General features: G+C 38.4%; 1 protein-coding gene across 5 annotated transcripts in view; it reads right to left on the bottom strand.

Moving 5' to 3' along the window:
- Positions 1–15291, bottom strand: part of cdh13 (cadherin 13, H-cadherin (heart)) — a 417024-nt gene that overhangs the window by 133087 nt on the left and 268646 nt on the right. For all 5 annotated transcript variants that reach the window (XM_082181942.1, XM_082181939.1, XM_082181940.1 and 2 more), the window contains exon 8: positions 11612–11752. In XM_082181942.1, the coding sequence (XP_082038068.1) occupies positions 11612–11752 (141 nt within the window). The remainder of the gene's footprint in view (positions 1–11611; positions 11753–15291) is intronic.

Here is a 15291-nt window from a genome sequence, read left to right as displayed (position 1 = left end):
ATGTGCCTTTGTCAAGGACAAAGAAATATGTTTCATTTAAGACATGTTATTGCAATGCACACCACACATACACATTTACACTTTCCCCTTTGATTTAAGCATTCACATCTACTGGTCAAAAGTTTCAAATAAGTGATGATTTTAACATTTTTGAGAAAACAAATCCTATTATGCTCACCAAAGCTTAATTTATTTGATAAAAAAATATTGTAATATTGTAGAATAGTATTACAATTTAAAATAACCATTTTCTATTTGAATATAATTTAAAATGAAATTGAATCCTGTAATGGCAAAGCTGAATTTTCAGCATCACTCCTCCAGTCTTCAGTTTCACATGATCCCTCAGAAATCATTCCAATATGCTGATTTGTCACCAATTTCTGAAGGATGATGTGACACTGAAGACTAATAGTAATTATTATTATTATTATTCCAAAATGTCTGTACGCAGATGTCAATGAAACCGAAAGTCATTTTTGGAAATTACTTTTCATTCAGCCCAGTGAGATATAAATTTGAGACTCAATATTCTGCTCAGAAACTTTAAGACATAGAGCAAGAAACAGTACAAAATCCATAAATAAGATTCCATGACCATCAATAATTGCTGGTGTAGCTGAAGGAATTGAGCTACACCAGACATGGGGTACCTGAAATGGGGTCTGGGGACAGTAGGGGATGGGTAATAATTTAAAATCATGGATAATATGAAGGCTAAAACTGATTTTCTAATGCTGTTAACCACATTGTTTTCACTTCACAAATTGGCATCCGGAAATGTTATCTGTCCTCTTATTGGAGGGAAATTTTTTTTACAGGAGAGTGGGAAAGGTTGCTAAGATAAATAATGAAGAAGGAATATTTGCAGAACCAAAAGGTCAATCATTTACTGAGAAAATCAAGTGGGAGTCAAAATGATTCAATCCATAAAAATATTGAGCGAACTACGGCTCTATTTGCACACAATGGACAAAATGTAAAAGCAACATGTAGGAGTGATAGGGAACATCTTGACCAGCCCATCCTTATTTTCCTCTTTCCTAGGTCAAGAACCATCATAGTCAAAATGACTTCAGCCCAATTACTGCATATGGTCCAACCACTGATCTATATAATGACTGGATAGCTCATGACGTCATAAACAGTGAAGCCACTGCGCCACCATATTGGTATTGCCTAGTGAGCTCACGCGTTCTATTGAATCAATAGGAAATTTTATGATTTGACTGAGAAAACATTGCCTAACGAGACACCGTTTTTAAATCTAAAGTCTCCCTGTATTCTTACAATGCAAACATCCTAAGCATTTAAATAGGTATTTGTTTAAAGTCGGAAATTTTTCCTGCTTATTTAAAAATTGCTTTGATACTGGTGGCTAGCAGGTGGCAGTAATGAAGTGTTTTATTTTGTGATTTGCCCTTTGAATGAAGAAGAAAAAGCAGCTTTCCTCCTCGTTAAAATACATGTTTAAAATATAATATTTAATTTGTGTGTCCAGTGTTCGTTATTCACTTATGGGACTTCCGTGTAGCCTAAGATCAGTGGTATAGCTAGTTAAAACCCCAAAACGTTAACTAAACTGGCAACATGGTCAAGGTTTAAAATTAGAGGTTTAATTGTTTTTAATCTTCAGTGAATTCATGCCGGCAAAGATTGGTGGAAATTGAAACTGTTCTTTATCTTATTGATTTTAGTGCAGAACAAGCTTGCCCAGAGTTTTACGCAGCCGTTTGCAGTGTGATGCAGCAGATGTTTCCTTTGCAAGGAAGTGGAGCCTGATGTTGGTGTAGCTGTCTGCAATGTACTCAATGAGAAGGAAAATATGATTGTTGTATGGTTCTAAGTTGAACATGTCTCAAGTTCCTTAAATGCAGAGCCACCATGGAGTTCCAGAACCTGTGTGGATAGCCTGGTTTTAAATTTGCTGTCCAATTCTGAGATGTGCCTTGTGAGTAAGTGCTGTTGAATACACCTCTCAGCTGTTTTGCAGATTTTTAGGACACTGTCTGATGGTCTGATAAGTCCACCTCGGGACTTCATGTTGATGAGGGTGTGTCCAAACTCATCATGGAAAGAGCTCTCTACACTGAGTCCTGATAAACAGGTAGGGCAGTGAATCTTCTTCGTAGCTGTTCTGACTACGAAGCCAGCTATGTATCCGACCACAGCCTCTTTAAACATGGACAGACTGGGAAGGCTTGCGGTGGTATTTGTTTCCGTGTTCTCTTCTGCTTCGGGTTGCATGTCGCTTCGCCGAAATGACAACATATCAGAAGGTGTTGCCTCCAGTACCACTGTGCTGTCCAGTGGAGAGTAGTTGCCACTGGCTTTGATGGCATGTCTCACTACCATTCTTTTGAATGCTGACTTGAACTGCCTCGCTGTGGGATTGTTGTTGCATCCATTGGCTGAGCGAATGGCAGCAAAAAAACAGCTCAAGGTGGTCCTGGCAAAATTTGTAGGTCAGCAGATATTGTAACTGTGATGTCAGTCATATACATGTCATATAATAGTTTAAAACTTTTTATTGCCACCAGGAAGCCAAGGAATGCAGTTGTCTTGCCTGTTTCAACAAGGGGTCGTCCGTTAATGCCTGGCTCTTTCAATCCACTAATGTAACTGTAAGCTTCCATTAAGAAGGCCATGTTGGTGTTTCATTAACGGGCCTCAGGGGACTTTTAAATCCCCTGGCGATGGGATTTCTGGAATTCATCAGATCAAAAAGGCAGTTGAATGTCTCCAGGAATTTACAAGTTGGCTCACAGCCAGCAAACTGGGGGAGCTGCAGGTGTCGCTCGCAGAACCGGAGGGGATCTACCACACTGACTAAGCGCCAGCAAGGTCTGTGCAGCAAGGTTTACCTTCATTTTTTTACTTTGCCAATCTATATGAGCTGATCTCAGTTTGTTGCCTAGATGTAGCCCTTAGTCCTTTTGCAGTCTGTGTAAAGACTTGATGTATTCCCATTTTATGCTCTTTTCACAGGGATCTACAATAATGCCACAGGGCCCCAAGGTGTTGCTTACCAGCTTTAGCATATGACAGACATCTAAGATGGCATGGATCCTTTTGTGGCTGTGCGATGGATCTGGGAAACTGGGGTTCAGGTTTGTGAAATGCAAGTCTGCTCTAAGGTCCTTGAGCATGGAAAAATGTGTTGATGGACCATCACAAGTCAGGGATACCACCCTCACTCCCACATCTGACAATTTATGGATGCATTGCCGCACCAGAGGCAGGGCTTGTCAGGCTTGCTCTCTGATTCCATTCCATGTGTTAAAAAATATGCCACTGGAGCTTTCCAGTGGTCATGGATGCAGACAGCCATCAATCCAAGTACCTCTGTTGCCATTGGTATGCCTTCATTTGTTATTTTTGTGCCAATGTCTACATAACCAGTCATTCTTTTGCCATCCCATTCAATGTGCTTCATAATGGACATTTCATCCATCATTAGTGCACAGAGTGTCTCCTGTCCCTTGGCCTGTGCTGCTGCTGATTTAGCTTGGAGAGAGGTTAGTACCTCTTCACCGAATCCAGGATCTCCTCCAGTGCCGCTGTACCACCTTATTGTTGATGGGTGAGGTAAACCCAATGTTGAAGGTCTCCCTGACATGCTTGTAGGCCTTAGCTGAATAGAATTGCAGTGTAAGTGCAATGGGGCTAGGTGGTTTACCACATTTTTCTCTCTTCGGGATTTCTAATGGCACATCAGGACAGTTTTCAAGCATGAATGCTCCATTCTCTGACAATAACTGAGATTCCCTGAGAGACTGAATGATATTCTGCAGGTTTGAATTTTTTTTTTTTATTGTACATTCTGGATTTCTTTTTGTGATCGTTGATTGTTTTAATTGCTTTAATCAGCCTTCTGGTGAGGGTCTTTGGACTGGCAAAGCAGTAGCTGTGCTCATTTGTTGTAGGAGCGTGAATAGGATTATCAGTTGTAGTGTCAGAGGTGTCCTCACTGCTGTCCAACTGTGTGTCCCTTAATACAGGGACCTTTCTGTTGGTCTGTTCCTAGAAAACAAGGTTTGTGTTCCTCTTGTATTAGAATTTATATTGACAATAAGCCTTCTCTGATACTACCAAAAATGACTTAATCTAATAAACTTTACTAAGCAATGATCTGTTTACCTTTTGCAGATGTGTTGTACACAAAAGCCAAATCAAGTTTTTATTTCCACAACATTAAGCACATATTTTGACAGTTTTTGAACATCACGTGATTAGAGCTGTTCAACTTCAAATGGCAGATAAACAAATTTAACAGTCAAATAAAACAATGAAAGATTTGTCACTGAAGAAAAATTCCTTGTATATGTGTTCTTAAAATATAGCTCTTTCTGATTGTGTTTTATAGATCAGTAGTTTGTTCAAATAAAGTGTTTGATTAGATAGCAAGTACATGTTCAGGAAATGCATAATACAAATTGTATGGGTTAATGTAAGTAACGGTAAACGGACTCTGCACAAAGCTCTTTTGAAGCTGTCAAATGGTGTCGCTATTGGACACTTAATTGTGATTATTGCTGCTCTGAGGTTTCTTATAGGCTACTGGTGACTTTTATTTTTATTTTTATTTTTTTGAGGAAGCATTACTCTTGCCTCAGAGAAAACAACACGGGAATAGCGACAATTGTGCATATAAATGACTACTTATAGGGCTTGAATTACAACCTGTGGGCAGTTTTTCTACATCATTTTGTGAACGTCGTTTTACACTTGTATGCTGCACAGCGGGTCATCTTAAAAGTGCCGCCGGAGCTACCAATCTCTGTATAACAGCCGTTGGAGCCCTCTGCCGGTAGGGAATCATAAGATGGCCGCTCGAACACTTCCGGTGGCTTCACTGCCTGCTGGCAGTTTAGAACGTCATGAGCTATCCAGTCATTCTATAGATCAGTGGGTCCAACAGATCCCTTGGTTCTGTTCTAAACCCAGATAAGATGCTTTATTGTCTACGTCCTTTTGGTATAAATGGGAACTTCTCTCACCTCATCCACCATTGGTTGGATTTCTTCTTTTTATTTCACTGAGCTTTTTGCACTCTGGTATCGTCTTCTCTGTAAAGCATACATGAAACTTTGCCCTAAAATTTGGCCAAAACAAGATATCTCAGAATGCAGTTTAATTATTCTGAGATTGACAGCCTACATAGGGAGTTCACTAGACTTTGGAACAAAGCTAATCACACTGAGTAGTAGTATTCTTTTTTTTTTTATCATCCTGAGCATGTCTGTGAGATGTAAGAAAGGTAGTGAGGTGCCATGCGTGGTACCTGTGGTTTTCACAATACAATGGTAAACCAATGGTTGATTTTAATAAGAGTAGATTCTTAATTCTGACTGCATATTTAAATTTAAACCTATAAAAATGTGGCTGTTATTTATTTTTACTGTTTTTGTACATGAAAATGTATTTACTGTGCATCCGTATCCCAACTCAAGCTAGTGCTACCGTCAATACAAGCTGCTGTCAAATATTCCTTTCCAAGAGAAAAAATATGTAGCAATATTAACTGATTTGTCACCCTGGTGCTATCTGCCACCCTGGTGCTACCAAATCATCTGTTGAACTTGGTGGAACCAGTGCCACTGCTCTTAAATGTCAGCCTGGAGCCCTTGTAAAAGCCTTGTAAAAAGTCAATTGGCCATTGAAATAAGAACATCCATCAAATCAGAGTCGACCCCCAAAGTACACCCGACTTTTGTTACAATCATGTTGCGGACTTGTAGCCATCAAAGTTGATGTCATTAGCATTTTGACGGAGGCAGTGCCGTGCTGTCAATGCAGGGGAGAGAGGCAGCTCAGATAAGCTGTCACTTCCCTTGAGTGACAGGCGTGATAAGCCGGATCAGTGGCTGCTGCAACACTTGGAAGAGGTTCATCGGAAATACATGCCAGTTATCACAAAGTGCCAGTGGGTGGGCGGGCGGGCATGTACATACCACCTGCGGCAACTACCACAGCCTCTGGTCTCTCCCTCCACAGCTCCAAGATCCCGAAACTGGAAACAGGAGTCAGAGGGACCCGGGGAGACAGAGATAATAGAGGGAGCATGGATAGGTCTGCAATTATCCTAATAATACTCCCGCTGCGGGACACAGTTACGTGACCCCATACATTGGCCGAGGCCTAGAATTATCTCTGGGCATACAATAATTCCCTTGGCACACACGGCAGACATTTATTTTTAAAAGACTAATGTTCAATGGTGGCTCGGATGTTAAATACATGAAATGGATTGAGGTCAAAGGAAAAACAATATAGCTCTGCCGCGCTCAGCTGTGCTGCTTAGGGGAGGCCAGGCGGTTTGTCGATGTGCAACAAGAGGTTCAGATTTGAACGTTCCTTGATCTTCAGGTTCATTTGAGGATATGATCTCAGTGCTGTAGTTTAAATTCCAATTGATTTTCACTGTGATGAGCAATTTACAACATAAAGAACCAGATATTGAATGAAAGATCTCTGTGAGGCTCTGTTGCTGATGCAAATAAATAATACAGCTTCACTGTGTAGGCTTGCTAGTTTTAATTAAGAGTTGTATTGGTTTTATAACACAGTGAGCTAAAGGGTGGATTCACATTTAAGTAGAGATGCTACAACCCTACTAAATGTAAATGCATCCATTCCTCTAGATCTGACTGGACCAGTTAATGACAATAAATGACTAGAAATGATAAACTGTGCATATGATCATACAGTATACACAAAATCTTTCTGAGGAAGACTATGCAATGGGTCTCATTCATGAAACACGAGCAGAACGAATTTTTGTGTAAATCGTGTGTAAAGTGGTTCTGGCGTAAATTTTCGGATTCATTAAAATGTTCGTATTTTCCAAATGTTAGTTGGTACGAAAGAAATCTACACCTGCTCCCAGCCACGCGTAAATTGTGCGTTCAACATCCGAACGTTTTGCTCATTAATAAGGCTGCATTTTAATTCACCTTAATCGGGTACATATTTACACAGCATTTTGAAAAAAATATTATATATAGCAATTACATACGGTTTTTCTTTTTACTTTTATTATGAGAGCCAGTAATAGCATCTGCAAACGGAACACAAGTCCGCAAGTCACAAGTGTTGCAGTCAAGCTTCATGTCGAACCATTTTCTTTTCACTTCTGGGACTGTTCGATTAACAGATGAAACTCCATTAACTGCATCTGTATATGCTGCCAAGCTTCCTTGTTTTTAGGACCTGATACGCCACTATGTACGCTTGAAAATAAGATGTGGCGTTTTGAATGAACTTCTGATAATAAAACTTCAATTTCTGCATCTGAGAAATTTCTCTTTTTCATTCGCTTTTGAGAAGACATGTTGAAATCCTTCGTTTGGTGTCATAATATGATGCCATATATAGTTGTCAGTCGGATTTAATGGGCGGGATTTATGGTAATTGAGAATGAGCGTGCACGCGCGTCCCATTTACGACTGATTGGAATTCATTAACACACACACACACACACACACACACACACACACACACACACACACACACACATTTCAATATCACATCTGACGTTTACGAAGTATTTGTGAATCAGGATAAGAGTTTTCGGGAAGGTCTCTTTACGCGCAAATCACTCACATATTTACTCGTATATTTACAAATGTTTCATGAATGAGACCCAATGAGTGTAAATATCAGCCTGTGATTTCATAAAGTGAAACATCTGCTAATTAAGGAAAAATGAGGAAATGTGAGAAGGTGGCATGTTTTTCTTCGCTTGTTTCTTCTATAAATTCTATTAAGAGTTTCTGAAGTTTCTTTTGCTCTTTTGCAAAATTTGTGAGAGATAAGGAAGTATTATCTCACTTCTGGGGAAAGTAGCAATCTAGGCTTTATCGTAGAATGGTAAATGGTGAAGCAGTATGCACAGTATAAATAGGCCAAATACATGTAATATAAAATGGAGTTTATTTAGAATTTGATAAGGAAGTGACACAGCAAACAGAGATGGTTATGGCCAAATATTAAAATGATGATCATTATTCACCTTTGTGTCAACTGATACCCATTGTATGGACAAAAAACACAGACATTTCTCAAAATGTATTCTATAATCTACAGAAGAAAGTAAGTCTTACAGGTTTGAACGGAATGAGGGTAAGTAAATGAAGAATACAGAATAAATTTTTTTTTGGGGCTGAGCTATCCCTTTAAATCCTCAGGTTGTCTCCCAAAAGACATAGCCCACGCTGGTTTGCTGGTCTTAGCTACAGTAGTTTAACATAGTCTCCGAGCCTGGTCAGGCTGGTGCTTGGGTGGTTTAACCTGGAGGCCAGCTGGCTAAGACCAGCAAACATTTTTCAGAAGGACTGAAATTTCAAAATGATCCACTTTCAAAGTTTTTGTTCATGAATATTTAATGAGGTCTGTCAGATATAGTGGCCTGTAAGAGGAAGGGATATTCTGCTGATCCACAACTACAGCTCTCTAGTCCCATAGGGTGGACTTGTGCCAAAAACAAAGACATGCACTCAAAAGGCACCTGTGAGGAGACAGCAGGCTTTCCTACTGCTGAATTTCACAGTGTAGTCAAGAGATTTTTTCAAGCGTGTGCAAAGAGGAGGTGCTGCAGTCAGTTCAGACTCTGTCAGACTGGTAAATGGAGAAAAATTATCATGGAAAGTGCTTGTTAAAAACACACCAAACACAAACACACTTCTCGTTAAGGAGCGGGGTAAAGTGGCATCCGGACAAAGATAGAAATACAGACTTTTAAAAATGCTCACATAAATGTCACTATCTAAAGTACTAGCTCTAATTAATGTCGATTACATTGTTTTATCTTGTAGTCGCCATTATGATGATCGTTGTTCCTGTTGGTGAACCTGGTATACTCTGCTCATTTAAAATCTGTTTTCTTTATGCAGATAAAATTAATTTGCAGAGGAATTTGCAATTAATTTGCAGAGGAATTTGCAATTAATTTGCAAATAATTTGAACCTCTATTTTTGGTTCTGGAAATATTATTATAAAATGACAATATAGTACAATTATACTACGGGGCTGTTGAATGCTTGAATCTGACTGGTTGATGAACGTTCTAAGGTGTGCAATTATTTTCAGGGAAATGCACGGGATAGACCTAAGCAGGAAGACCTGAAAACAGACAACAAGGTTGCTTTGTTTCTGCTCCATTCGTGAGTGACTGGTTTTACAATGAACTCTTGCCTGTATATACTCTTGTGTAATGTATGCTCATTTTTGTTCTTCCTTGTCAGATTTTAACATAAGTCCCACTAGTTAATGATAGTTAGCTGAGCTAGTTCCATATGCAGATCACATTGTTTTTAGAGAAATTACTGAAATTTAAAGCAATTAATTTTATGCAAAATCTTTGCCTTTTCATCTTATTAGTATTTCCAGTAAACAACCTAAAACAGCAGAATTTGTCAAAGACACTCTAAGTAACCCGAATGAGTGTCCACATCAACCAGTCAGAAAGCCCCTCTCCCTGGCACAGCAGTGCATCTTGGGAATGGGCCAAGTTAGGGTGGACAAAATGTCTCTGAAAATATGACAACAGTCCTGGACACTTCCTCTAAAAACGCATACAGCTCAAAATAAGTGTCTCTGCATCAGCCTGGCATAGTTGTTTTCTCTCCGCTGGCTAGCAAAGTGCAAGTGTAGCATTTTCTGACAAATTCATCACAGGTGGGCTCAAATGGACATGCAGCTTAAGTTTGCACATAGCATAAGTGCAGTTTTCTTGCCCTCTGGGTTTTATATTGCTGAATGGCATAGGTGGCCTCTATTTGTGACTAATGTGTATTTTATGGCCTATAGCTAAAATGTGTAGCTAAAAAAGTCCAGAAATACCAATGACTACAACAGTACACGCATAAACAATACACTCCATCCATGGACAGAACATCATTGCCCGGGCAGACCCTGAGTATTAAAACACAATCATTTTAGACTGCAAACAGGAGGTCGCAGAGGATAAGCGAGCAAGAAGGAACCCAGTCCATCACCTTTGTGTGTGAGTATTTGTGAATCACAGCTGTCACTGCAGTGCACCTGAGATTAAAGTGATTGATGCATGGGGGGGCTTTTTCTCACAAGGTCAGTGTATCTGAATGAATAGCTGAGGCTCTGGCTGAGCATTGAGGGGTTGTGTATGTATACGTGTGACTTGAGTGATTGACAATTGGAAATGATTGGTGAAGGCCTTCTGGAGTGAGAAGCTTGAGTGTTTGTCCTCATGGTAGATGACTGCAGGTGTTAAGCTGCTTCAAACTGATATGAATCATTTCAAACAAAAGTGAATGAAGTACAATAGTCAGCTGTTCAAAGGGTTCATTTTCAATTACAAAATGGAGAGTTATGATCCAGGATTCTGATTGGTCAATACAGCACTCCTGCAATGTTTAAACAATGACTATATGTGACATGCTCTATTATTTTGAGCCATAATAAGAAAAAAATATTAAATTTTTTGTATTATTTTTTATATAACACAACAGCTTTCACATTATATCAGAAAAATATGTACTTGAAACAGTACTTTAGAGAAGAGCATAGCGTTAAATATATATAAATATATACTGTAATCTAATATATAAATAACAATATAAATGTTTTAAAATTTTACTTAACCCGTTATTGATGTCTTAATAATTTAATGTACACTACTGTTAAAAAGATAGGATCAGTAAGATTATTTTTAAGAAATTAATAATTAATTCAGCAAGGATGCATTAAATTGAACAAAACTGACAGTAAAGACATTTAAGACGTTTCAAAAGTTTTCTGTTTCAAATAAATGCTTTCTATTAATCAATGAATGCAGGAAAATGTATTGGTTTCCACCTAAATATCAGAACAACAACATTGAAAATAATAAGAAATGCTTCTTGAGCCCCAAATCAGCATATTATAATAATTTCTGAAGGATCATGTGAAGCTGGCGACTGGAGTAATGACTGTTGAAAATTCAGCTTTGTCATCACAGGAATACAACTAAAAATTGTTTGGAATTGGTAGAGGCAACTTTCTAAAAAACAAGATTTTATGACAGCCATTATTTACAGTTTGGTGTAGAAATATAACACTTGTATCTTTAGAACGCTAAAATTTTTGTGTACATCGTTTCTGGGTCAGAACGACTGAAAATTATGGAGAAGGTCACATACTGTCAATGAACAATAATTTTAAAGGACAAGTTCGGTATTTTACACTTAAAGCCCTGTTTACAGATCGTATCTGATGAAATAGAACGGTTAAGATTAAAATTTGGACACATGCTCCTGTCCCGAGAATTTTAGGTTTATTTCGCTTTTGTGGACCTATTTTGCCAAACGCGTCACACCCGTGATTCTTCCGTTGAGAGCTTGAATAATAGACACTCCAGCCCAGTTGGTGGCGATAATGCACCTTTGCCAATTGCAAGCAAACCACGAGCGAAATAAACCTAAAATTCTCGGGACAGGAGCAGGTGTCCAAATTTTAATCTTAACCGTTCTATTTCATCAGATACGATCTGTAAACAGGGCTTTAAGTGTAAAATACCGAACTTGTCCTTTAAGAAGGGAAGACAAAATGAAGAGGGAGATGAAAAAAAGCCCCAAAATAGGTTCCTCCTACCACTGAGTGTGTGAACTCAGGTGCGTGGTCATTCCGGTCTGTGATGGTGATGGTGGCTGTTGCAGTTCCTGTCAGTCCCACCTCACTTCCTGCCATGTCCTTCGCCACAATCTCCAGCTCGTACTGCGTGGTTGGAAGAGTCTGCGGAAACAAAAGAACATAGTTGTGAACAGTTAGTAGAGCTTCAAGACAGATGGAGTACAGCCGTGATAAGAACTTAAGTGGCTTAAATGGAGAAAAAGTCATTGTTTTACAACTGCTTTAGTGCTGCTTAGAAGCTGTCAATATGCAATGAAAAGCACCACATACTTTTAATGAGTGCTTACATTGTAAATTAACTGGTAAAGTGGAGCAATTAGGATCTAATTAACCAATCATTGTATTGAATCACGGCTTCACCTAAAAAGGGCCTGGCAGTTCATCATTGACATTTCGAACGCTAAAGTCAATCGTTACAAAAAGTTCATTATTGCTCATGATTGACCGGTGATCTATGAGACCAAAATATCCTTTTGTTTATTTACATTTACTCTTGTGTAAGGCCTTCTTCAGGGATGGTCCTGAAACAATGATAAAGGCTTCATGCAAGACCATTTATGCTCCCTGACAGGTGCTAGTCTAAAGAAATGTCAAGTTTCAGTCACTTTTCAAAGGTAATACTGAAAGAAAGACATCTAAATGTCAATTAACGCCCACACCACCTTTCCTTCAAGGCCACATCCTTAACTGGAATGTCAAGAGAGAAAGTAAAAAAAAAAAAAAAATATGAGTGTGGCCTTCAACTTTGGCCTCTTTTTTCCCCCCAATGGTGGATTATATTAAAAGAGACGTTTTTCTTTAAAGTTACTTTGAAAGCGGTTTTGATACTTATACATTTTAAATTTCAAATTATAAAAAACAAACAAACAATTGGTAACACTTTACAATAAGGTTCATCAGTTAACATTAGTTAACTTCCTTATACAGTACATGAACTAAGAATGAACAATACTTCCTCAGCATTTATTAATCTTGGTTAATATTAATTTCAAAATGTACTAATATGTTATTAAAAGCAAAGATTGCATTTGTTAACATTAGTTAATGCATCGTGAACTAACATGAACAGCTGTATTTTTATTAACTAACATTAACAGATTAATAAATACTGTAACAAATGTATTTCTCATTGTTAGTTCATGTTAGAAAACACATTAACTGATGTACCTTATTGTAAAGTGTTACCAAAATATTATATAATTGTGTGTATTTAGGATACATAAAGCTATGAAATCAGCATTTGTGAGACACATTTCTTTTTTAAATGTCAGTTGCGGCAAAGGATGCTATAAAATATATTTTGGCAAACATTAAATTAAAAGTGAGAGTGTCAAAGGAAAAGAGTTTATTTTCTTCAACTATGAGCTACAAGTCCGCATTGAAAAAACAAGTTCTTGGGTGAAAGAGAGATACCAGAAGAGATTCCTACATTGTCAGCATTTTTCTTCAAGATGTTCCTTATAAAGTTTACTTGTATTACATAGTTTTCTTTAGAGATTGTGAAAGACAGCAGACAGACACACATTCCTGAAATTAAGTTTTGAGAGAAGCCAAGGTTATTTCAGGAGAAATATCCTGCAATCACTGCATGAATAATACATAAGCTAAAGAAATGGGCACAAAAGCTTTATATAGACATCTGGTTTCTCTGACGCAAAAGAAATGATACAAAATAATGCATCAAAACAAATTTTCGGAGTGATTGAAACCGCTTCATCTCTATCAAACACCACCTACTCATCATATGAGAAATAAACCTTCTTCTCTAGACCAAAAGCGCAATATTCATAAATCCAAGACAACAAGCATTTGTTAAAATAAGTCACCCTACTGGAAAGCCATGATGGCACATTACACAGGGAGGTGCTGTTAATGCAAACATTTATTTCCTTTATTGAAATCCCACTCAGCGCAGTGTTAAGTACCACATGCTTAATAAAACTCATCCATCTGTTTCACATAATGCCCAGGAGGCCTGCATTGCAGTCATTTACCCATGGTGCATTGCCTCTCTGTATAAATTACTCTTGCTATCTCAGGCTTCAAATAGTGTCTCAGAGGTATGTCATTCTAACAAAGCTGCAATTAATAAAGTGTAAAACCACAGTATATTGCAAATAAAAAGAAAAGTTGTGACTTTTTTCGTTTGTTTGTTTAACCGAGGCACATCATTTAAAGGTCCCATGACATGCTACTTTTTGTAGGCTTTAATATAGTCCTTAGTGGTCCCTAGTACTGTATCTGAAATCTCTTTCCAAAAATTCAGCCTCGGTGCAGAATTATAGCCACTACAAGCCAGTCCCAGAATGAGCTTCCTTCTGACGGGCCGTTTCGGTGTCTGTAGCTTTAAATACTAATGAGGAGGAGAAAGGCAGCGCAAGGTGGAGGGTGGGTGTGGCCTTGACCATCTTGCGCAACGGTACCATGCATGTTTGTTTATGTTGGATATATTGCAATGGCACGAAGACACGCAGTCGTTCAAGCATTTCAGTTTGACCCAGAATCTGATCCAGATGGAGAAGCAACGGATGAAGAAGTTGCAACTCAGCGGCTCCAGCAGGACGTTTCCGAATTGTTAGTTTAAAATATTATGTCTGGATACGGTAATTTATTCGGATGGTTTACAGTTATCATCATCATGTAGCTAACGCGAACCTACTGTTGCCTTTTCATGAGAGATCTGTAACGTCTGTATTTTATCTTATTACAATTACATCAAGCTCTGCGATCTTGAAATGCGGATATCGCGCGCACCATATAACCAACAGGAAAACGGTTATCCAAATAACAAAGAAATGTACAACACTCGCGTTACAGTGTGTGTAACTTGATGCTGTCTACCTTTACATTAGCGCAAGTAACTGCATAGCTAATGTGACAGCGACATTCTACGTGTAAGAAGCTAGGTAACCATAAACAGTAAAGCAACACACTTGTATATAATTTGTTGACTTACTTGTCCGACGTTCAGCAAGCCCAGCTCTGTATTGACCATTTGATGTTCATTTGTACATCCAATTATTGAGCAATTATTATGCTTCGCTCGCTCAAAAGCCATGATATCTCTCGTGAACAAACTAAAATCGCGCGTGCGCGTTCTACTTCCTAGCTCATTTTCTCATGGGCGAGAAATATTCTCTGGGCGGGCAAAGCAGAGAAAGGGGAGGTAACATTTCTCCTTATGACGTCATAAGGAGGAGATTCAAGATCAGCCCGGTTGAGCTTCCATTTTCTCAAAGGCAGAGAAAAATAGCAAAAGCTCGATTTACACCGATTAAAATGTTTAGAAACTTGGGGACCATATGCAGGCTAGGGGAACTCATATTAATGTTAAAAAACCTCAGAAAGTGGAAATTTCATGTCATGGGACCTTTAAAGAAACCCAATGAATCGTTGAATGTGGAAATATTTCATATTTCATATTAAAAGCAATGGTCTGGTCCAATTGACTAAACTGACCAAATGTAGACGTGCATTATTCTTTCTTTTTTTTGAGAATTGGTTACAAAGCTGCGATTAAAAATCTCAAACATCTGAACACATTTGAACAGGCATGACACTTCAGAACTACGTTGTTGATGTGATTCAACACTTGAATCAACCCAAACGGCTTATAATTCACAGGAAGTGGAATAAGAAAT

The sequence above is a fragment of the Leuciscus leuciscus genome (genome assembly GCF_965113295.1).
Source record: "Leuciscus leuciscus genome assembly, chromosome: 10".
Classification (NCBI taxonomy): Eukaryota; Metazoa; Chordata; class Actinopteri; order Cypriniformes; family Leuciscidae; genus Leuciscus; species Leuciscus leuciscus.
Note: the sequence above shows the minus strand (reverse complement) of the source record. Positions and strands in the feature narration are given on the sequence as shown.